The 23426-nt window shown below is 46.4% G+C and overlaps 2 protein-coding genes across 2 annotated transcripts in view; one reads left to right on the forward strand and one right to left on the reverse strand.

Moving 5' to 3' along the window:
- SYN3 (synapsin III) overlaps positions 1-23426 on the reverse strand; it is a 419352-nt gene that overhangs the window by 228087 nt on the left and 167839 nt on the right. The gene's annotated exons all lie outside the window — the stretch shown is intronic.
- Positions 12483-23426, forward strand: part of TIMP3 (TIMP metallopeptidase inhibitor 3) — a 59572-nt gene continuing 48628 nt past the window's right edge. The window contains exon 1 of the mRNA XM_049627525.1: positions 12483-12907. Within this exon, the coding sequence (XP_049483482.1) occupies positions 12787-12907 (121 nt within the window). The 5' untranslated portion in view covers positions 12483-12786. The remainder of the gene's footprint in view (positions 12908-23426) is intronic.

Consider the following 23426-nt stretch of genomic DNA (forward strand, 5'->3'; position numbering starts at 1 on the left):
TTCACACAAAGGAACAACAGACAAAAAATGATTTTTCAACATGCCTTCAGCCTCTCCCCTCCTTTCCCCCTGAAATTGCCTCCAATCACTGGCTCCCAGGCCTTGAAAAGCACTCCAGGTATGTGCAATCTCTTTCAGAGTTTGTTGATGTGACATCAAGATCTTTTTTTTCTCCTGAATACTTGAGGCAGAAGCAGTTCCAGCTACCTTCAAGTGCTTTGGAAAGTTACTGGTCATATCCCTACTGACACACTGAGACTGTCATAGGGGCTCCATATCACACACACTGAGAAGTTCATTGTAAAACACAGTTCAGTGTGTGGTGGGTCTGTCTGGGCACCAAGTAGGGGGCTTTTAGTTTTGGAAATTCCAAAATGGTTTCATTATAAGGTACTCCAAGGCATGAACCCCAAACAGAATACTCCACTGATGCTTGGATATGGAGAACTTCTTAAAAGTTTGTAATGTGATTAGAGAAGCTTCCAAGTTTCCTAATGCTGACTTCAATTTTTTAATTTTTTATTATTTATTGTTTTTCAAATTTTTTTTTAATGTTTATTCACTTTGACAGAGACAGAGAGACAGAGCATGAATGGGGGAGGGGTACAGCAAGGGAGACACAGAATCTGAAGCAGGCTCCAGGCTATGACCTATCAGCAGCACAGAGCCTGACGCGGGTCTCAAGCTCATAAACCGTGAGCTCACAACCTGAGTGAAAGTTGGGTGCTTAACCACCCAGGTGCCTCCCTAATTTTGACTTTTAGTGATCTTTTTTGGCACGACTGAACTCTTTCTTTCCTCAAAATTTAATCTAACAGTTTACTGAGGACCTACTGAGTGTCAGGCATTGTGGTAAGTGCTCAGAAAACTCAATTAGCCTCTGTCATTAGCTCACTTTCTGAAGAGGGAAAATGCTACAGAAACAGACAACCTAATGTAGTGTGGTAACTATCAAGTCAGAGCTCACCCAGCTTGGGTGGAAGGAAAAGCTACGTGTAGGAGATGATACCTCCTAATAACGTTGTCTTGATATTAACACTGACAGTGGCCATGCATTGATGGCTGACTCTATGCCAGGCATTCTGCTAAATCCTTTTCAAGTATCGCCTTGTTTGCTCCTCACAACTTTGTGAGATATGCTAATGTACTAATGCTGTCATTACGTTATTAGATAAGAAAATTGAGGCTTGGGAAGATCACTTGTCCAAGATCTCAGTCGAGAAATGGCAGTGGCACGTGGCTGAGTATTTACCACCTAGCTGTCCAGGAGAAGAAGCCTGATTGGTGCCATCTCCCGAATGCTGTGGTATAAATACTCCCAATATGGCCAGCGTTAAGTTACCAGTGTGATGTCACTGAGTGCAGAGTTGGGAAGAACGAGTAGCAGCACACCATGATACAACACCCCCCCACGCAGACACAATAGCTGGGAAGAGCCCCAAGACCACAGGAGAGAATATGATGTAATGAAGTCACTAGGAAGTGATGAGTTCCATGTATTCATTACCACGTTATTAATACAATTTGATTATATGTTAAAATAATTAAATTCTTAATAATGGCTGTGTTTAATAATGGACTTGAAAATTCCTAGAAAACCTAACAACCAGGCGCTCATAGGCCAGCGTGAGCCAGTTCCAGCAGGCCGGCATCAGAAGCCCTCTCTTTACCCCTCTGTACAAGTAAGAGGCAGCTAGGTGAGAGGAAGAAAGGCACTCAAGGGCAAGGAAACAGCACAGACAAAGACCTAAGACACAGACATAAGAATTGAGCAACAATACCATTTAGTGTTTACAAAACGTTTCTGACCATCCATCAGAGTCCAGAAAGGTGGTGAGAAGCACAGAGTCTAACACTAAACTTCGGATTCTGGTTCCACCACTTACTAATTGTGTGGTCTTGGCCAAGTTACTGAACCTCTCTGTGCCTCAGCTTTCCTTTCTGTAAAATGGGCATGATAATAACAGCCCCTGTGTTATACAGTTGGCACAATTAAATAGATTTATATCCCTAAAGTACATAGAACAGGGCCTGGCACGTAAGAAGTGCTTAATGTTAGTTATTGCTTAATCCTTGAAAATACCTCTGCAAATTAGATGTTTGTCTTCCCTTTTTAGAGAATAACTACAAGCTAGAGAGAAACTTAGTAGATGGACAAGATGGGACTTGAACAAGGGGTCTGATTCACTAGCTTCAGTGCTCTTCCTGAGGGCTGGAAATCACACTGAACCTACTGAGTATTACACTCCAGGAGGGCCTGCAAGGTGCTCGCTGCCCTCACTGAGTCTTTCCTCCGATAGGGGCCACATCTGATTCATGTTCTCACATTCCTTGATCTGAGGGCACAAGGTGTTCTGGGAAAGAAGACCCACTGGTGACACACAAGGGCATCTGCCTTTTGCATCCTTGTTACTTTCTGTGAGCTCCCCTTCTCCGGGACGAGGCAGGCTAGCAGGGTGGTTGAGAGCATGGGCTCTGGCATCAAACCCAGCACTGCAGCATCTTGACCATGTCATCCTGGGCAAGTTACATAAGCTCTCTGTATCTTTGTTTCCAAATCCGAAGAAAACACAGATGGTGAGGATAATTCCATCTACCTCACAGTTTTTGTATGAATTAATATATGCAACCTGCTTAAGATAACATCTGGCACCTAGTAGCTATAAGAATTAACAATTATTATCAATGTTTTGTTTTGTTTTCCTCTTCCTTTTACCCCATCCCTTCTTTGGGTATTACTTACATGGTCAAAGGGGATAAGGGATTATGTTCATCCTTAATCAACACAGATCGTTAGACTATAGGCTGCTGGAAGGTAGAGGCCTCATTCACCTCTATACCTATAGGGCCACACCCTGGTACATACAGGTTCTCAGTGAGAATTTATTATGTGCCAGGCACTGAGCCAAGTGCCTCACTCACCATACCTTTGATCCTTAAGAAAATCCAATGAGGTATGAACCTCTCCTCCATTTTACCACTAGACATCTGAGGCTCAGAGAAGATAAGAAACTTGTTCAAGGTCATAGTGAAAAAGTGAAGGATTAAAACCCAGTTTTACTGATGTCACAGGCCTTGGTCCTTGACCCCTTTGTCAGTCTGCTTCCAAAATACTCCACTGGGAAGTTTTGAGAGATCATAAAGTCCAACCCCTTGGTTTTACATTTGAAGAAAAGGGGTTCATTGGTTTACTCATGGTCACCCAGATATTTTGTGTTGCAGAACTAGAAGAAAAACCTGGTACATTGACTCAATCTCATGCTTGAAATTTCAAGAGGAAACGAAGCCATACTCAATAGCTGTTAAAAATGTACTGATCAGTATTCTATCAGCTTGCTTCTGGATTGTGGGCCCTTTCTTTGTAATACAAATGTAATGCTCCTGTGGCATCCATCCAAATCCTGAGTAAGGAAGGGCACACCTACGCTCCCAGAAATTGCCTGCTCTCTGATAGCTCCTGCCTTCTCTCCACTGCTAACCAGGAAAAACAAGGGATGCATCTCACCTGCCTGCTGATAAAGCTCCCTCTCTGGTCCTTGGTGGGAGGTCCTGTGACTCCCTCTGTTTGGTTCCAACAATGATCAAGAGCTCTGAGCCCTCAAAGAGAACCCAAGAGACAAAGAGGAAATCACTAGCACTTCCAATATCCTGATGACCCTAAGGGTATAGTGACTTTCAGTCTCTAGAAATACTAATGGTTTTGAAAGAGATATCTGGGTCTGAATCACATCTCTGCTTCTTCCTTGCTTGAAAGAAATTAGACGTGCAATTTAACTTCTCTGAGTCTCAGATTTCTTTCCTTTTACCTTTTGACCCCTCTTACCCATTTTCCCATCCCCCAATATCTATGTGCCATTACCTGTATCTATGAGCTGTTTTGTTTCGTTTTGTTTGTTTGTTTTTAACTTCCACATATAAGAGAGATCATATGGTTAGGTGTCTTTCTCTGACTTGTTTCACTCAGCATAATACCCTCAAGGTCCATTCGTGTTGTCGCAAATAGCAAGATTTCTTTCTTGTTTACAGCTGAATAATATTCCATCATATATATACACCACAATTAATTTATCCATTCATCCCTCATTGGATACTTAGGTTGTTTACACATCTTGACTATTGTAAATAATGTGGCAATGAACATAGGCGTGCATATTTTTTTTAGTTAATGTTTTTGCCTTAGTTTTCTTAACTATAAAACAGACATAAAATAAAATAGTACCTATTATTAAGGGTTGTGAAGATTGAAGACAATACTTGATTGGAAATTAATTGTACATGGTTGGTACACAACTAATGTGAGTCCCTTTCCCTTTTTCTTGTCTTAGAAATCTTTTTCAGCTTACCAACTCAAGGTTGATGTGTGTTATAGGGCAGGGAAATAATTGTTTACATTAAATTAGAGAAGCCTAGATTGATGGGAGGACGATGAAGTACTAAAGAGTCTGATTTCTTGTCTCGCCTTTGCCAATAATCCCATGTGATCATATAAAAGCCCACCTCTTTGGGCCTTTTTCTATATCTGTAAAACGAGAGGGTTGGATTTGGTGACCTACAGTTCTCTGCTAGCTCTTACCATGATATGGGTTCTCAGACATCCTTCCCACTCCCTCGTTGGGTGACCCAGTGCTATGACCTCCTGGCACCCTTGATCCTCCTGTTGTAGTTTGTACAAGCCACTATTGTTTTCATGTCTTTCTCTCCCACTAGACTGGGAACTCCTTGAGGGCACTCCTTGCTCACTGTCAGATCTCTAGTGCCTACCATGTAGCAGTGGACGCTTAGTCAATATCTGGGGGAATATCTGAAGGAAGCAGGGATGGAAGGGGACAATCTTGTTCCTTTCTTCCAAAGAATTGATAATCACACTGGGACAAACAAGTTGTGAGGCAAATAGAGGCTGTTGGTGGAGCAATGATAATGAAGAGTCCACCCACAACTTGGAAAGAAGGCTATATGTCTACTGAGCTCTGAAGCCATAAATTCACACACCACACAAGTGCTTGGCCATCTGTGGTAGCAAATTAACACACAGTAAAGGAAGCATTCAAAATCTAGAACCCAAACTAGTTGACCTGAAGGTAATCATTGGTGGTGACTGTAATCTAAAACACAGAAACCAAACGGATTATAATATCCCCAGTGAAGAAAAAAGTCTGGGTGAAAGAAGAGAAGAGTGGCCTGTTTGGAGCAGAGAAATGGGAAGACCAAAGAGTCCAAAGTTGGCAGTGTGTATCTGGCATTGCTATGAGAGGGGCTCTTGCTAGTGACTGTGAGCAACATTACTCTCTTAGAAAAGCCTTTGCCTTGGTCAGGAGAGTTCTACAGCATTTCAACTGAAAGACTTTACTTATGATGACCTCAGTCCCTGTGTTCTGACTCCATATACACCAAAGCAACATTCTGATGAGAAACTAGCCTCACACAAAGCTCTCTATGGTTCTAAGGAGGAAAACATGGGGGGCACATTGATAAAAATGTGCTAACCTATGTCACAATTAAATATTTCATTGGAAGCAAAGACAATGGAATTGTGACCGGCTTACTGGTCTCTTATGAATCATAGTATCCCTGGGACTGATCAAGTCTGGGAACTGAATCTAATTGAGTTTCTGTATTTAAGAAGCTACATTCCAGAACCTCTGTAATGGTAAGTTTGTAAAGGAAATATTCTGATCACCTCCCTCTTTGTTTCCCTGCCATTCAATGGTTAGTTTATTCTTTCAATATTTAGTAAGTGCTTATGCAGATTCTGTGCTAGATTTTTGAGAGAAAGACATATTAACCACTAGGGGCAACAGAGTGTGGGAAGCATTGGGTAAATCTGGGAAAGGAATGAGGGGGGAGAGGCCAAGGAGGGGTGGTCAATTCTGTTCAGGAAGAGAGACTCAGAAAAACATCCATGAGGTGGTGACTCTAGGTGAATCCTGAAAGATAAGAGAATCCTTACAGAAGAGATGGAGAAGGGTGGAGGAAAACATTAGTGGAAGGTGGATTCCAGGCAAAGAGCATAGTGTGAATAAGCTCAGAGGCAGGAAATGGATAGCTGGAACTTCATGTTGGGTTGGGAGATGGGAATGAGGGCATAGGTTTGGAGAGATAAGCTAGCAGGGTCTGCTGTTGCAATCACACTGTGTTCTACAGGAATGGTTTTTCCACTCTGGGGCCCTGGGAAGAGCCAGATCACAGCAGAGGGCCTTGTATGCCTTTCTTTTGGAGTTTAATCCATGGAAACAAATAATCATTTTAAGCAAAGGACATCATGATTTCAGATTTATATTAGAAAAACTTTACACAAGCAGCAGGGCATAAGTTGCATTTGACAGAGAAAGACTCTAGAGAGGGTGACCAATTATGCGACTATTGAAATTGTCAGGAAAGAATCTATATAGGCCTGATCCAAGGCAGAAATGGTGGGCATGGGGAGAAAGAGAGGGTAAGAAGAGATATGTGGAGTGAGAATTTATAGGACTTGGTTAAAGGTGGTGCCCTTAGCAGGGATGGGTAACACTATAGCAGGGAAAAGACAGTGGAGTCTGAGGAGGTGACGGGACCTCCAAATGAAATTATCCAAGGGGGAAGCTGGATATAGACTGGAACTCAGAGGGATATTGCTGCTTGCAGTGTCCACTCCTGTGCACACAGGAGACTGGTAGCTAAACCCAGGGGGGAGAGTTAGCCAGGGAGAGTGTGGAGGCTAAAAGGGAAGGGAAGGCAGCCAGGGACAGAAAATTGGGAAACACCTACATTTTAGTGACAAGAAGAGTCCAAAGGGTCTGCCAAGAAGACCGAGAAAGGTACAGTTGGGGAGGTGGAAATCGAAAACCCAGAGAGACTGGAATCTCAGCAGCCAAGTTTGAAGAAGGATGTGGTCAATGGCGTCAAATGCTCTTTGGATCCTCCCCGCCACACAGGATGGGTCGTTTTCAGTTCTAGCAGGTTCTGCTGAGGAGAGCTCAAGTGCCTTTCCAGAAATTGAATCTCCAGCCCCGTCGGACAGAAGACTGGCCATACGTCCACCCCATTCCCTCCAAGCCATGAGAGAACCCGGCAGAGACACTCACATGCGTCTTCTCTGTGAAGCTGCACATGCAACCTTTAAAGAAACCACAAAGGAGCTACTCATTTTTAAAGGAAAAACACATGAACTCCACTGGCATAAGGAAGACATTAAGACAGGGTCGAGGAGGAGAAGGTCTCCCTCCACTTAATATTACCTTTCACAGAAATAATTGACCGAGCAAGCACATAGTCATTTCAAAAAAATAAAAAATAATTTTTAAAAGCAAGAGCTAGAATATTAACTCTGTTCCCCAGCTCTCACCACCAGAAAACATGGGGCACAAAATGTCTCTATAGCACACATGTGTTTTCTGGCTTAAAAATCCCTGGAGTAGCTGGGGGTGGAAAGAAATGTGAAAAGCTGAGGATTCAGGTGAATGCAGTCAGAGACTCTTACTGAGGGGGTCTTTGCTCCATGACAGGACTAGTGGGGAGCGGGGGTAAGAGGCGCTGTGCAACTTTACTGCCATGAAATTGGCTCCAGATGGAAATAAGAAAAGGTGTTTACTCCCAGCCGGTGCCAGACACAGAGAACCAGAAGTGCTTACCATCTCAGGTTCATAATTCCCAGTGCTGGGCAGCAACCCCACTGAGGGTCTGGCCAGGGCTCATGGTGATGGGTGGACCAGGGCTGTCTGTTGCTTGGAAAAGGCTATTTTGAATGTAATGACTTTCAGATGAGGTCTGTGGGTTTGGGGGAAGGCACTGTGGCTAGGGTCTAGAGGGGAAAGGGAAGGGAAGAAAAGAGGTGTTTCCCTATGAGGCAACAGAAACGACACGTGTCTTGTCAGCACCTTCTCCCGGTTTAATTTTCAGAGGCTAGCTTTGCCCCGAGAGAGTGGGATCGTGGCATTGTCTGCTGTGTTCCCAGATCTTCCCGATCTCTCCAAACCCATGATTCACAAGTATGTAGCTCTCTGAGAGCACATCTCCCTTGGGTTGACATGTGGTCAGCTCGGGGGTGGAGGAGCAGGGCAGCTGCGGACCCAGACGGGATGCTGACTGACAGCTTTGTGGCCCTTGCAGACGGGAGGGGTTAGCTTCACCCACTCAAGGTGGGTGACTAGTGTGGAACTGCCTCTCCCGCCTTCTCAGAGACTGGCAGAGACTGCGGGCTTATGGAATGGGTGTTCTCTGGCCTACAGCGCCCCCTAGCACTGGCCGGAGGGAAGGGCTCTGTGAACTCTCCAAGGAGCTACCACCTGCCTATCTGAAAAGTGGGAAGGGGTTGGTGGGGCCAAGCATTTTGACTCATTCAACCAATACTTGCTGACGTCTTGGTTATTAACACTGTCTTCAAGGGGCTTCCTCTATCCTGGAAGGGAAACAGATGGTAAACAATCACACTGTAGTCAGCTAACTGGTGTGAAAGAAAGCACAGGGTGCTGTGGGGATACACTGCACTTGATTGATGAAGACTGGGGAGGGGAGATTACAGAAGGCTTTCTGGAGGAGGTGACATTTCAACTGCAACAGTGGTTCAATGAATTTTGAAAATAAGGTATAGAGACAATAAGAGACATATTTCCTGACCTTTTCATGCTTAACATCTAAGAGGTAAACAGACAGATAAACAAGTAGTTTACACGGGGCCCTGTCAGAAACAAGAGCTTCGGTCTCTCCTATGACTTCACCATCACCATCTTTGTTTTCAGCCTGAGTCTTGAAGGAGAGCACAGAATAGGAACTCAATAAGTGTTGACTGAGAGATTGATGGTTGTGCTTCAGTCTTGGGCACATTTGATTTGTCTCAAACCTGTTTAAATGGCAAGATCTATCTTCCCTTCCTTGTCCTTGAGAGTTTCCCAAGAGATCTTAGACTTTTTGAGCCAAGGGGGACCTTGGGGACCATTAAGTTACAGCTCTCATCCAATAAACACGCAAATTGAGGTCTGGACAGGTGACGTGACTTGTCCACACACACACCTGTCCTTCTGTAGTGACTTTTGGAACCAATCTCACATCATTTGTTTTTTTTTTTTTCTTCCACCCAGCCTCTCTTTGTCCCCCAGAAATAAAGTTTCATGCATTTCTTTGCAGTAATATGTTTGGAATGTTTTCAAAAAGTATTAAATAATAATACAGAAAGGGGAAAAAATAAACACACAAGACATAAACCTCTGGGGAGAACAGAGCGGTATGCATTCTGATTGGCTCAGAGATGATTATTATCATAATAGAGAACCATTTAGCCAGTGCACGTGGCAGGAGGAATTCTCCACATGTTACAGACTGTGCAAAGAGTCTCTGAGACTCTGAAAGAAACTCATCTACAGATCTGAAATGCAGATTCAGGACCACGAGTGGTTGGAGTTTCGATGACTAGGGTGTAAGCATTAGGTCATGTGCTGCAGATTGGGGGAACTGAGACCCATGAGTGTGTGGGAGAGAGCCAGGTAAGAAATTAGGCAGCTGTAACCCAATTCTGGCTGTGCCACTAGCTGACCGTGATAGGTTGGGCGGTTTTTTCACCTGTCTGAATCACCTTACCTTCCCCACCTATAAAATTAGGATGGATAGTCTCTTGGGTCCTTTTATAGGACCTCTAAATGTCTGTGAGAGACTTCTCATAGATTCCAGCATCCTGTAACTTGATTTAAGGGGGTGGACGTGGACCCACCTTCCCTGGAAAAGTTCCAGGAAAGGGGATATCAGGTAAGCTTGGTAAGTTTGAGGATAGGCCAGAGAGATTTCGAGACTTCTGCAGTTCTTTCAAGGTTTACAAATCTATCACTGTTCTTTGCTGTCAAGAGAAAGTAGGTGAGCCCGTATGGTCATTGTTACCACCAGCCGCAGGTCCACTCCATCTAGCTTATAAAACAGTCTTGAAAAAGTAATTCTTACATATTAGTACGTAGGTCTATGGACACCATGATATCTAGATTGATGCCTGTGAGGTCTGCTTGCTGACGGGGCTGACCCTAGCAGTAAGGCACCTCTTCCTCGGGGAGAGGACTGAGCTGAATTCTCATGGGTGGGCTGAGGGGAGTTCCCTGGACTTCGACATTATGGGAAACTTCCTGACTGAAAGGGAAGCTGAACTCCAAAGGCTGTGTGAACCAGCTTAGGATAGGGAGCAGGAGGAAATAAACCAAAAGGCAATTTCATTACCTTTCAGCTGGAAAAACAATCAGATTACTCCTGGTGCTTACGTAATTAAGTAGCTGCCATAATCAAATGCTTCAGATTCTTCCTATAAGGAACCTACTGCTTGAAGTTCAACAAAAGTTACCTGCCTGATACTCGTGTTCGAGGGAAGCCTTCCCTTGGAGAAAATACTGGCATTTTGGACAAAACCATAAAGTGACAAGAAAAAAAAAAAGAGAAGAGAGGGCCTTTATCACATAAGATGCTTATCCAAAGTGGACTTGGTCTGGAAAGGCTTCTAAAACCTTCCACATGACTGGCATCATGCAAGGTTCAGTAAAACTCTCAAATCCCACCAAGTATGCCCTTATTCAACCTGGATCCCTGGAGTGGACTCTGGAGTGTCCACTGCTCCAGACTCAATGGGCTGCTGGCCACACCCCCACCCAAGTCTCCTGGGACCCTATTGTGTTCAGAGGGCTAAAAAACAGTGTGGCCAAATATCTCAGGTCTCAAAATATTTTAGTGTGCTTGGGGGAAATGATACAATTATATTCCATGAAACTGTAAGCCAAGTGCTGAGGTAAACACTGAAAGAGGGGAAAGATCTATCTGGGCCAGGCCATGGCTAGAGTTAAGGTGGGAAGGGGCTTAAAAGCTGGGGAGGGGATAAGGCAGAAAAATGTAGAAAACTCGATTCCTTCTTTATAGCTACAATTCTTAAGGGGGAGGGGATGAAGGAGTTTAAAAAATGTTCTTGGAAATACCATTTTCAATGAAATTTTCTGCTTCTGTCATCCCAGTATCACTTCTCTGAGATGTAATAGGGTTTCTGAGAAAGAAGTTGAACTTGCATTTCTGAGTATTCCCGGTCCTTATTTTGTTCCAAATTTTCAGCATTTCTATAGCCAAAACATTCAAGTGTCTTTCTAAACAGAATGAGTTAGGAGAGAAAGGGAGAGAGGGAGCACGAAGAGAAAGATAGAAGACTCCAGCTGCAAAAGGGCATCTGCGTGGTGACAGCTAGTTACTGCTGAAGTCCAGGGAAATCAAGCCTTTCTTTCGGTGCAAATGAATGAACTGAGTTCCTGGCTGGTTGCCAAGTCATGCCACCGTTCTGTGCCAGTTTCCTCATCTGGAAAGTGTCAATAATACTTTGTGCTTTTCCTATCTAAAAGAAATTTTGTGAGAGATAACAAGGTGTGGCATGGAAAATATAAGGCAGAATCAAGATGTTACTCAATAATCAGAATAGTTATAGTATTCGTTATCGGCAATTATCCATTACAGCTAGTAGTCTAGGATCCTGGATAGCTCTCCAGAATCTGGTGTTACCGCAGGGTGGGATCAGTTCACCCCCAAATTCCTTTCTGAAGGATGGAGACTTGTCTGGCCTTGGTGGGGTTACCATTCCTCCTGCCCTTTCTACTCACTGCTTTTCAAATAAACTCAGGGCCTTTGCACTTGCTGTTCTCCTTGACTGGTGTCCTCTCCTCCCAGATTTCCACAGGAGTTCCTCCCACTCCTTTTTCCCTGCTCACATCTCACCTCCTTAGAGATACCTTCTCTTACTGGCACATAGAAAGCGGTGCCTCCCCAGTGATTTCTAACCCATTACTAAGTTTTGTTTCTTCATGGTACTATCACCATAGAACATTACCCAATGCATTCGTGAATTCACTGATGCATTGCCTGCAACTTTCATGCAAGCAAGGAATCTGTTTTGTTCATTCCAACATCCAGAACAGTGTTTGTTGAATGCCTTCACGGTTTACTCTGGGTGAGCCTGGAGAAACCACAGTCCATTATAGCCAGCTCCAAAGGGCAGATGGCTTCCTCACATCCAGGAAAGTTGGGGGTGGGGGCGTAGGTCGTCAGCTGGCTCTTTCCCCTCTGACCCTGCTCTCTCCAGAGAAGGCGGAGAATTTGGCCTTTTTCCTTTCCACCAGGCACAGTCAGGGTCTCCAAGGCCAGGACCGCCTCTGACCCGAGGACGGGTTGGTGGCAGTCGACCGTGGTTTGGATCAGAAGTGCGCAGAGAGAAGGGTGGGTGTGTGGTCAGGGTACCAGAGAGATGGGACACGCGAGCGCCGCTCCGGGGGCCCCTCCGCGAAGCGTAGGTCCCGAGCGCGTTCCGGTTCACCCACTCCTGTGCCCACAGCCGCATTATTCCCTATAAGGATCTGAACGGTCCGGGGCGGCCCCGCCCCGTCGGCCCGCGCCCCCGGCCCCGCCCCCTTCGGAGGGCCGATGAGGTAATGCGGCTCTGCCATTGGTCGGTGGGGGCGGGCCCCGAGAGCCCGAGAGGGGGTGCCCGGGGGACCCGCGCTATATCACTCGGCCGCCCGGCAGCGGCGCAGAGCGGGCAGCGGGCGGGCGCTCAGACGGCTTCTCCTCCTTCTGCTCCGCCCCAGCTCCTGCTCCTTCGCGGAGAGACCGCCGGCCCGCAGAGTCGTGCGCCAGCTCCGAGGCAGCCTCGCTGCACCCCATCCCGTGCGGTGGGCACTCCGAGGGCAGCGCGCCCGAGGTCAAAGTTGCCCCGCACGGCCGGGCAGGCGAGCTCGGGCTGCAGCGGCCCCTCCAGCGGCGCGCGCTTCAACTTTGGAGAGGCGAGCAGCAGCCTCAGCAGCGGCAGCGGCGATGACTCCCTGGCTCGGGCTAGTCGTGCTCCTGGGCAGCTGTAGCCTGGGGGACTGGGGCGCCGAGGCGTGCACATGCTCGCCCAGCCACCCCCAGGACGCCTTCTGCAACTCTGACATCGGTAAGCGCTCCGGGTGTCCCCGCCAGAGCCCCCGCGGTGCCCGCTCTCGCGCTGCAGTCCTGACCCCGGCGCAGCTCCGGGTGGCATGGCGAGCCCGGCTCCTTTTCTCTGCCTGAGCTTGGGGTGGGGTGGCAAAACCCAGTTTTTTCGGTCGGAGGACCTGGCATGGCTGAAGGCGCAGATGCCCTGCAGAGAAAACCCGCGGTGGCTGAGGGAACCCCTTGCAGCCTTTGCTCTCCTGTTGGTCCTTTTGACATCTGGAACATTTCCCTTTTCACTATCACGAGAGGCAGTGCTGGGGGAGAAGGGTGGGAGAGGATTCCTAAAACTTGGAATGCCAACCAACTAAAGTATTGGGATGTTCAATAGTTTGAAAAAAAGTTGCCAGCCATGTGCACAAAGTTGCAGGAGAATCTTGAAGTTTTCTGAGTTTGCATTTTCTCCTGCACCCATGAAGTTCATTCCTTTCACTGAGACCCAACGCAGTCTCCCACTTCCCAAGCAACTGCTAACCGAGCTTCTTGGACTGCCAAGTTTCAGTGGATTTAAGGGGGGAAAATGAGAAGAAAGCTGTGGGGTTGACCCTTCCCTGGAGGAACTGTATTTGAGAGTGTTGATAGCAAGCAGGAGGCGGAGTGTGTGAGGGATCACTTATCACATAGCTGTGAGAATTCACAGGAAGGCTATTTTTTTTCCCCCTTGACTGTGTGTGGGGAGGGGGAGAAGGAGCAGTGGGAAACAGATTTGTCATCAAAAGAACAAAGATGCCAAGGGTCACATCATGGTGATGATTCCAAACTGGAGTTAGTGTCTTGGTTAGAGACTCAGTAAGAAGTAGAACCAGTTTCTATCCAGGGCCTTTCGAGTGTCCTGGGAGAACTTGTTTGGGAGTGTTTTGGGACACTTGTGTTTGGATGGCCAGAGGTGGAGTAGCAGCTGGAAAACATCTCTCTTCTCCTTTCCAGCTCATAAAGCATGCAAGTCCAGTGGCCCCTGCTGTGTGTGTGTGTGTGTGTACTTGGGCTGGGATGGGGTGGGGCACAGTCTAGCTGCCCTCTGCCTGTGTCGATTCAGAGGTGAAGAATGGAGCGTGTGTGTTTTAAGTCATAAAGAAGAAGGAAAATTTTCCACTGGGTCCTGGGTGAGGGCCTCCACAAGTGTGCTGCAGGGGCGGAGGGGGAGGAGACAGGAGCCTGGCAAGGGAGGCAGCTAGAGTTGGGAGGGGCACTGCTGGTGGGCCCCGCTGAGCCTAGGAGAAGTCAGGGAGGTGGCTGTGGTGACCAGAAGGTCAGTCCAGTTGGCAGGCATGGGTGTTTATGTGACCTGGGGTCACCCTTGTTAGAGTTTCCTGGGGCCCATGCTGTGCACCCTTCCCATTCCCCGGGGAATCTGGCTGGCCCCTTGGTTTGTGGATTGCCTGAAGGATTCTTTCGGGCTGCCTGAGACCTGGAAGGTTTTCCTCTTTCTCCTCTGACCGCCCCCACCCAAATTCCACTTGGCCTGTCCCTCCTCCATCCTCACCCCTTTGGTGACATTCCCACCTGGGTAGTGTTGGAAGCCACTGTTGCTGCCACTGGTGGGGTCTGGTTTGGGTTAGTGAGGAGTCCAGGAGGCTGACAGGTGGAGTCAGGGCGTCCTCTTCTGCTTGACAATGGTTTGGGTGTGTTCACTTGGATTTTTTGGTGTGCAGGGAGAGGGGAACCTCATGCCTCCCCCTTGCCCTTGGCTTTTGGGTTTTCACCCTGCAAGTTCACCAGAAAACAGTGGAAAGAGCAGCAAGGAGACCCTGCTTTTAATGGCTGTGCCGATGGACTCTGTTTATTGTTTAGATTTCCTGCTGTGGGTCCGGGCTGATGCAGAAAGTTTCTTGTGATTTCTCTGGATTTCTTCAAGAAATCTCCTCCCTCAAAAAACTGCCCAGAGAAAAAGCTAAGTTGCCAGGAAGTACCCACATACCAGAACATTGTGGTAGCAAAAATAAAAAAGAAACAAAAAATCTTCGATATGCTGGCACCACTCCAAATCGTCCTGCCTAGCTTTGGTGCACTGCACTAGTGGTGGGGATGAGATAATGCTTTTAAAAATGGGAGGTGTGGATGTGGGCTGCTTGCTTGTTGACCTCCACTGCCTTACACTACTCTGCCGGTGTCCAGTAGGTGGCTCCCAGTTTTTTCTTGCTTGTGGCCTTTCTGGTTTCCAGTCTGGGTTGCAGCTCTGCCTGTCCTCTCAGTGAAGGAGATGTGTAGAAGCTCCCCATCCTTCTTGACCCTTACAACCCCACTAATCAACGCTGTAGCCCATTAAAGACGCTCAAGCCAGACCACCAGCTTCCTCTTCCAGAACCTTCCTGGCTGTTTTCTCTTTGTGGCCGGCTGCCACGTTGCCGGGCAAAGGGCGCCGCATGCCTGACTTGGCCCTGTCTAAAGAACCCCCCATAGTCTTCCCTCTCTTCTCTCCTCATCCACAGGTGTCTCTTTTTGCCTTTCTCCCCCCAAACCCTGGGGATTGGCACTGCTTTCTGGGTGGGGAGGAGTTAAAAGGTGTTTCTATGGCAACTCCAGGCCCTGCACCCTAGTGAAGTGTTTAGGAGAAGAATAAACTACATGCTGGCTTATAAAACATACTGTGGGGGAAAGAAAAGGACTTGGCAGCAGCCAGGATGTCTGTGGCCCCCTCCCCACCAGTCATTGCCCCTGAAACTCCTGACAAAACCTTGACTCTGGAGGAGGGAGAGGAGGGGGCTGGGAATGAAGAAGGCAGCCTTGGCTGGCTAGATCCTGCTCCAGCAGCTCGGTCCAGCTCAGGAAGGGGCAGGCAGTGCCAAGAGCCTTCCGAAAATTGGTGTGTGTGTGTGTATGTGTGTGTGTGTGTGTGTGGTTTCTGCAGGAGGCGGGCAATAGAGAGAGAATTTTGCTTCAGAATGCCAAGCCCTTCTCTCCAGCCTCCTTTGCATAGAGGAATGGGGCTGTGCCATAGAGTGTTGGGGGCCTGCCTCCTGAGACTGTTGGGAATTCAAGAGTGAGGCTCAGCTTGGGGGCCCGCTGCCAGCCCTGGAGGACAGTCTCTGGATATCTCCAAATTGTTTTGACAGGGACCAATGCCAGCAGATTCTTTTGGTATCAGATCTGAGGTTGTGGTTTTAGCAAAGAAGCCATTTTCAAAGAAGCCAGATCTATTCTCTCTCTCTCTCTCTCTCTCTCATACACACACACACACACACACACACACACACACACACACACAATTACACGCCACACTGGGCTTTGTGACCTAAGGAAAATAAAAAGGTTCAGACTTCAGAGAGGAGCCAGCCACTTGGGGAGAGGACCCAGGCTTTCTGAATCTCGGGAACTCTAGAAAGAGGAGAACTGCACTACATAGGAAGGAAAAGACATCTCCCAGACACCTACTAGGTGCAAGCACTTCACAGATCCTGTGTCTTTCACCCACCCAGCAACCTTAAGAGTAGGTATCCACCCATTTTTTCAGATGGAAAACATCAAGTCTGGGAAAGGTTGTGCTTGTCCAAGGTCACCCAGTTACTAAATGCTAAGGCTAATTCCTTCTTAGTCATGCAGTTCTTCAAAACCTTTTCAAATTTCATTTACTCTTGATATTCTAAGGCAAACGACCCTTCCTTGGACTGAAGTGGAATGAAGGGTTAATATTTGAAGAATGCTTTACTTATTAATTTGGGGAAGTTGTCATTAAAAGTATGTCATATAATTTCACTCATATATGGAATTTAAGAAACAAAACAGATGAACATAAGGGAAGGGAAGGAAAAATAAGATAAAAACAGAGAGTGAGGAAAACCATAAGAGACTCTTAAAGACAGAGAATAAACTGAGGGTTGCTGCAGGGGAGGTGGGTGGGGGATGGGCTAAATGGGTGATGCGTACTAAGGAGGGCACTTGTTGGGATGAGCACTGGGTGTCATATGTAAGTGATGAATCACTGGGTTCTACTCCTGAAACCAGTACAATACTGTGTTTTAACTAACTTGAATTTAAATAATTTTTTAAAAAAGAGAGAAAAGTTAAAAAAAAGTATGAAGAGAGCCAGAATGACCTGAGGTTTTAAGTAAACATCATCTTCTAGGAGGAAGAAATTATTATTATTACTGTTGTTGTTATTGTTATTATTGTTATCATTTTAGGGCATAAATAGAGAAAAATAAAGAAAAATTTCTAATGTTCTTTGGCTATGAAAGAGACCCTCAAAACCACCAAGTCAAAGTAAAGTAATGACTCAGTTTATCACCCTGAGACCCAGGAGAAGTAAAGCTAATGGAGACCAGACATCTTGGGCTTTACGACCCTTCCTCTTCTAGATGGGGATGAGTTGGGGCTGCCCAGGATGAGGTGCCCACTCTATGTAGATGGCTGGTGTGGTGGCAGGAACACCAGAGACTGGGTCCTGGCTGGCTGGAGAAGGTGCCTCTCCCACAGTTCTGTGTCCCTTTCACAGTCCCTGGATAGATAAGGCTAGAAAAGTGGCCACAGAAGTGGCTTGGGTGGAGGGACTTTTGTTTGTTTTGCAGGAACAGCAGGAACTATTCAGCTCCACTGCTGAATGGCACATTCCAACAGGTTCATTAATTAAAAACAAAAACAACAACACAATTCTCCATTGCATTTGGCTTTTACCATTCCAGCCAGTATGGACAAGGAGGCCCCTTCTTCTAGCCTTTGTCATCGTCACCTCCTGGGTGGCCTTGAGAGGCAGCCTGGGGTGGTGGAAAGGCCTTGCGGCGGGCAGAGCTGGGTTTAAATCCTTCCTCTGGGGCTTGTTGGTGGTGTGCACTTAGGCATGTTATTGGACGTCTTTAAGCTTTGGTTTCCTCATTTATAAAAGGGGAATAATAATTTGCAACACCTTGGCCCTTTAATTTTTTTCTCCACATTTTAAAAGTCACAAGTATTATGTGAATACATTCTACATCCATGTATGTATGTATCTGTGTGTACATGTGTATCCCTCCATCTATCCATCCATCCATCGTCCATTCATCGCCAGTCATCCATCCATATCTATCTATCTATCTATCTATCTAATCGTCTATCATCTGTCTAAAATTAGATAAGGGTAACGTCCTTTTTGAGCACTTTCTCTCATTCTAGCTTCTCTGGATCTTTTCCTCCTGATGCATTTACATATGTAGGTACCCAAGGAAAATTTATAGTAGTTTTTCCCTTAGACACAGGAACAGTAGAATACCATAAATAGTGGAACATTGCATATAGCATTCTGCTTGTTGTAACCGAACAATATGTATTAGGTCTTATTCTCAGCAAACGTACATATAGATCTGCTTCTTCTATGTATAGTATTCCAAGGGATTGTAATTAATTATAATTAAAAAGCTAACAAGCTTAGAGTGGTTACTGTATGCTGGGCACCATTCTAAGGAGGTAACGTGCATTAACTCATTTAATTCTCTCGATAATCCTATGAGGCAGGTGAGCTATTCTGTCGTCTCCATTTTACGGATGAGGAACTGAGGCTTAGAAAAATTAGGTAACTTGTTCAAGATAGTAGCAAAGCCTGTATTTAAAATCCAGCAGCCTGGCTCTAAAGTATAATCAACTACTATACTATATGCTAATTGCCTTATATCATTTGTCATACTATATGTTATATATTACTGTATACTATTATATTACTCTAATATATATCCCTGTAGGATGTATTTGTTTGGCCATTTCCCTATTGACAGATGTCTAGGTTTCTAACAATGTTTAAAAAAATTTTTTTTAATTATTTTTGAGAGAATGAGACACAGCATGAGTGGGAAAGGGACAGCGAGAGAGGGAGACAGAATCAGAAGTGGGATGGGGCGCCTGGGTGGCTCAGTCGGTTGGGCGGCCGACTTCAGCTCAGGTCACGATCTCGTGGTCTGTGAGTTCGAGCCCCGCGTCGGGCTCTGGGCTGATGGCTCAGAGCCTGGAGCCTGCTTCCGATTCTGTGTTTCCCTCTCTCTCTGCCCCTCCCCCGTTCATGCTCTGTCTCTCTCTGTCTCAAAAATAAATAAAACATTAAAAAAAAAATTTAAAAAAGAAGTGGGCTCCAGGCTTTGAGCTCTCAGCACAGAGCCTGACGTGAAGCTCAAACTCATGAGCGGGAAGATCATGACCTGAGCTGAAAGTCGGACGCTTAACCAACTGAGCCACCCAGGCGCCCCTCTAACAACTTTTCATGTTTACAAAAAGCACTGCAATAGATAGTTGTCTCATTCTCTTGTTCACGTGTGCAAATATTTCTTCACGGCAGATGTGCAACTGGAATTCTTGGACATAGGTAGGTGCATTTTACATTTTAACAGCACCTGCCAGTTTGCCCTCCCGAGTGGCTTTGTTCACATGGTTCTTTTCAGATGTGCAACACGAAGGGATAGAAGAACTATTACAGCCTTGTGCTGGAGAGACTTCATGCTTCTCTCAAATGGAAACACAGTTTATCATTTTTAGTGATTGTCTGAGGTTTTCCTTTTTGCTTATCCTTTTGTCCCTCTGAAAGGGAACGAAACTAGGGCCACTTGGACCAAGTTGATGGGAGCATTTTTATAGGGAGAGAAGGGCTTAAGTGCCCCCAAAAGCCATGGCTCTTGACTTGTTGCAGCTTGGGAGTCATTCAGTTGAAGATGGTTTTATTTTTTTGGTTTCACAGTAAGCAAGGGGCCTTTCATCACATTAAGTTGCTTGGCTTTGGGGTTTGTCATGAGCTCAGGTCTAGACACATGTGGCTGTATGTTGAAGACACGTGCTGCCTCAAAGATGTCCCCTTGTTGCCTGGCCCTGGCCAGACTCATGGTGACAGTGAGAGAACTCCTCCCTTTGTGTCGCCGTACTGCCCTTGCTGGTGCATTTGGATGGTGCGTGGCTGGGAATGGATGGACTGCGGAGAGGCAAGCATGGTGGGTTCTAGTCAAGAAACATGTTGGGGTCAGTATGGGAGAGCTTGAAGTGCTGATTTAAGAGATAGTTTCACTGTCTTGCTTAAAACCCTTCATTGAACTCTTGGGATGAAGTGTCATAAATGTTTCCAAAGAGGGCCAGTCTTACCCCTGCCTCCCTCTTCATCACCCTCTCACCACGCCCTTCTAGCTCCTGCTGTTCAGATTCTGTCTGGGTCTTGCCCCATGCTGTCCCCTCAGCTTTGAACACCCTCAATAACTTCCGTTCTTGAGGTCTCATTTGGTCCCATTTCCCTGCCCACTCCCTAGCACTGGTGCAAAATAGTCACACCTTGCCCAAATTGTGAACATGTTGAAAACACCATCTTTAGTAAAAATCAAATTCTCCAAAGCTGCATGGGAAATTCCCAGAGTGAGTCATTCTTGAGCTGGGAGAGACCTAAGGGCTGTGTACGACCCAGAGGGACACATCTAACCCCTCTGAGAGGGGAAGGACCTGTTGGGCTGTCTGCACTACTTGCTAAGTCCAGTCCCATCTTCTGACCATGATGCTCCATCATGCTTCCAGAGGAAAAAAAGCTTGGAGACTCTAAATGTCACTTCAGAAGAGGATCACCAAAAATGACAGCTACCTTTCCCTGAGAGGTACGTATTATGCTGCAGGCACTTGCACCAAAATCCTTGCGTGCGTATCAGTCACCCTGTGAGGTGGATACCACCCATCCCAGCTGCCTGGGGAGCGATCTGATGCTAGAGGCATGAAATTGCTTGCCCAAGATCATACCTCTAAGAAATGGAGTCTATGCAAAAGTTGTATTCTGAATCGGTGTAGACCAAGGGCTAGGACTCCTTAGCCTTGGAGCTTCTCCTTTTGCAACTTCCTCCACATGGGTTTTTGGACTCCCTGCTGCCAGGGTTCCCCTCGGGATGCTTCTCTTTGGTTTTCTCCCATAGCCAGCCTCGCCAGCTCTGTCCTCCCCTGCTGCCCCCGATTTTATTGCCGTACGGTCCTAACAAAACCAAGCCTCAGACCCTATGTCTGATCCCTATGCCAGTGCTCCTCCCACTGAACCAGCGATTCCAGCCTTGTCAATGCCAAGGACTATTTTTATTACCTTTCCCTCCATGGATTCCATGTTTGGATAAATTAACCATCCCATTTTTGTGTGCCAATTATTTTTCCACAAAAACCAGTTAAAAGATATTTATAATGGCCGATGCCAGCCAGTCATTTTTCTGACATAATTAGCTAACACACAAACTAACTGCAGCCCAAAGCAAAGAAACCTGGTGTCTTCTTAAGCCTGAGAAGCTTTTTTATTGGATGATTTATTGTATGATTTGGGTTGGCTTACTGAAGTGCTAAAAATAGCTCATGGACCATAGCAGATCACTATTCTTCACTCTTCTGAGAGTGGTTCTTTAGTTTTACACCACTTTACCATCCCTTCTCCACGTGGGCAGGCCCATGCATTCACTACCCTTACCATCTTCCTGGTTACCCACAGTGCTAGGAGTGGGCTGGAAGAGCTGGCAGGTCACTAGCACGTCCTGGGTGAGTTGTATACCCTCTCAGAGGTTACATGGGTTCAGGGATCTGTTTTCCTATGTTAATCTCTGACAGGCTGGAGTAGACCGGTAGGTATTGATTCTAGCTAAAGGGACTCATTAAATAGCGTTTGACAGGAGGTTACAAGGTGTCCATCTCAGCCATGGTGGAACTAAGAGGATGTTTTGCTCGGTGGCTAAAATATTAGTGTCTGGAGGAGGGAAGGGGACCTAAAGAACCTCTCCTGATGCACTTACAGCCATCTGTGAGCCCCGGATGGTTTGGCTGCCACAGAAAGAATGGTCCATGTGGCCCAACACCCAGTTCTGATTTATGTGCATGTAAACCTTATCCCCTAACAGTGGCATTCACGGCACAGAGAGGAGAGACGCTAAGTATTCCCAGGCCTGTGGCCACCTGGCTTTTTGTGGGGGTGGGGAAGCGAAGGAAAGCTGTGAGATTTGGCCTCAGAAAGCCCAAGGTAAAGTTCAGCCAGTGGAAAAACAGAACCCTTGAATGACAGGGGGTGGATGGGCAGCGGGGCGGGGGATGGAGGGAGAGGAAATCCTGAGCAGACCAGAACCATTCTGGAACCAGAAACCTTAAATAGTGCATGACAATTATTCCCTCCCCTCTTCCTCTCCTCCCATCTTTGATCTGTCTCAGAATGAGGGTGTTAGGCATCAGATAGCCCAGTTGCTTGCAGAGAAGGATGGTTTCATTCAGAAATTCAGGGCTTCTGCAATCCCCCAGATTAAAGCGTGGGAAGGTGAGCCTGGCAACCCGAGTCAGACTTCATGAGGACATGGTTTTGTGACTTGAAGGATCATCAGTGTTTGGCTGAAGTGCTTGTGGTTCAGAAGTTAGGAGGGATTCCCTTTTGACCTAGACTTGATCACCATGAATAGACTCATAGCCTTTAAGATTTGGAAACATAGTAGCTCTTGTGAGCTCTGCTGTTCCTGAGCTTGGGTAAGTTCTCTGGCCTCAATTTCCTCATGAGGGGGAATAATAGTACCACACTGGGTTGGTAAATAAGTGAAATAATTCAAGGAGAATGTTTGGCACAGACTAAAAACTCAATAAATATTGACTTTTAGTTATAGTGTTGTTATATTATATGGCAGAATGCATGTTCTCACTTAATTTTGGTATGGAAAATGGGGCTCGGAGAGATGAGATGTTTTTTGGGGTCACATACAGAGAGCTGAGTTTCAAAACCATGGTTGTTTGGCCCCTATTCCTCAGTCTAATGCTTTCCCACTCAACCATACTGACTCCCACAAAACAGAGGAACAACCAAGTTCCCTACTTTAGAGTCTTAAGTCCACCTGATCTTATTTGATGATCACAACACCCACCCAGGAAAACAGGATGGTGAGGGTCACTGTTCCAATTAAACAGATGTGGATAGTCAGAACTGGTGTGGTTCCAGAACCTGGCCACACAGCCTGCATGTGAAATTGGGAGGCCAAGTCCTATACTCCTAGACTCTGACAGGCACAGGTAGAAGATGCTGGGGTGGCCAATGGGAAGGCCTGGGAAATGGATCAGTGGCACTGAAGTTGGATGTAGAGTGCATATCCTGTGCCCCCATCTACCCCCGTCTATCCTGGGGCTGGGAGATGTGCAGTGTACAGGAGTGAGCACTGGAATCAGGACACCTGAGGTCTAGATCTGGGTCACCACCTGATTTTGGAAACACCTTGGTGATGTCAGCATCTCTGGATTTTAGGCTTCTCTCTGTAAAATAGCAGGATTGGCTCTCTGTGGTATGTATGCATCTCTTCCGCAAATACTTCTAGTAATGGTATTTTCCTGAATGCTTACTACGTGTCAAGTTCCCTTCGAGGGGGCTCTCTAGTCTGGCTGAATAATTGGGCACCTAAATCCATCAACAACACCTTTCAGGAGGTAACTTCTTTAGAAATATGGTCTATTAAGATAAGAGCCAGGATCTCTGTGGTTGTAAAAGCGGATGAGGGCTGCAACTGAACAAAACCGCTAATGAGCTGACATGCTTTATCGGATGACATATTTGGCCATCAAACTTC

This window comes from Panthera uncia, chromosome B4, assembly GCF_023721935.1.
Source record: "Panthera uncia isolate 11264 chromosome B4, Puncia_PCG_1.0, whole genome shotgun sequence".
NCBI lineage: Eukaryota > Metazoa > Chordata > Mammalia > Carnivora > Felidae > Panthera > Panthera uncia.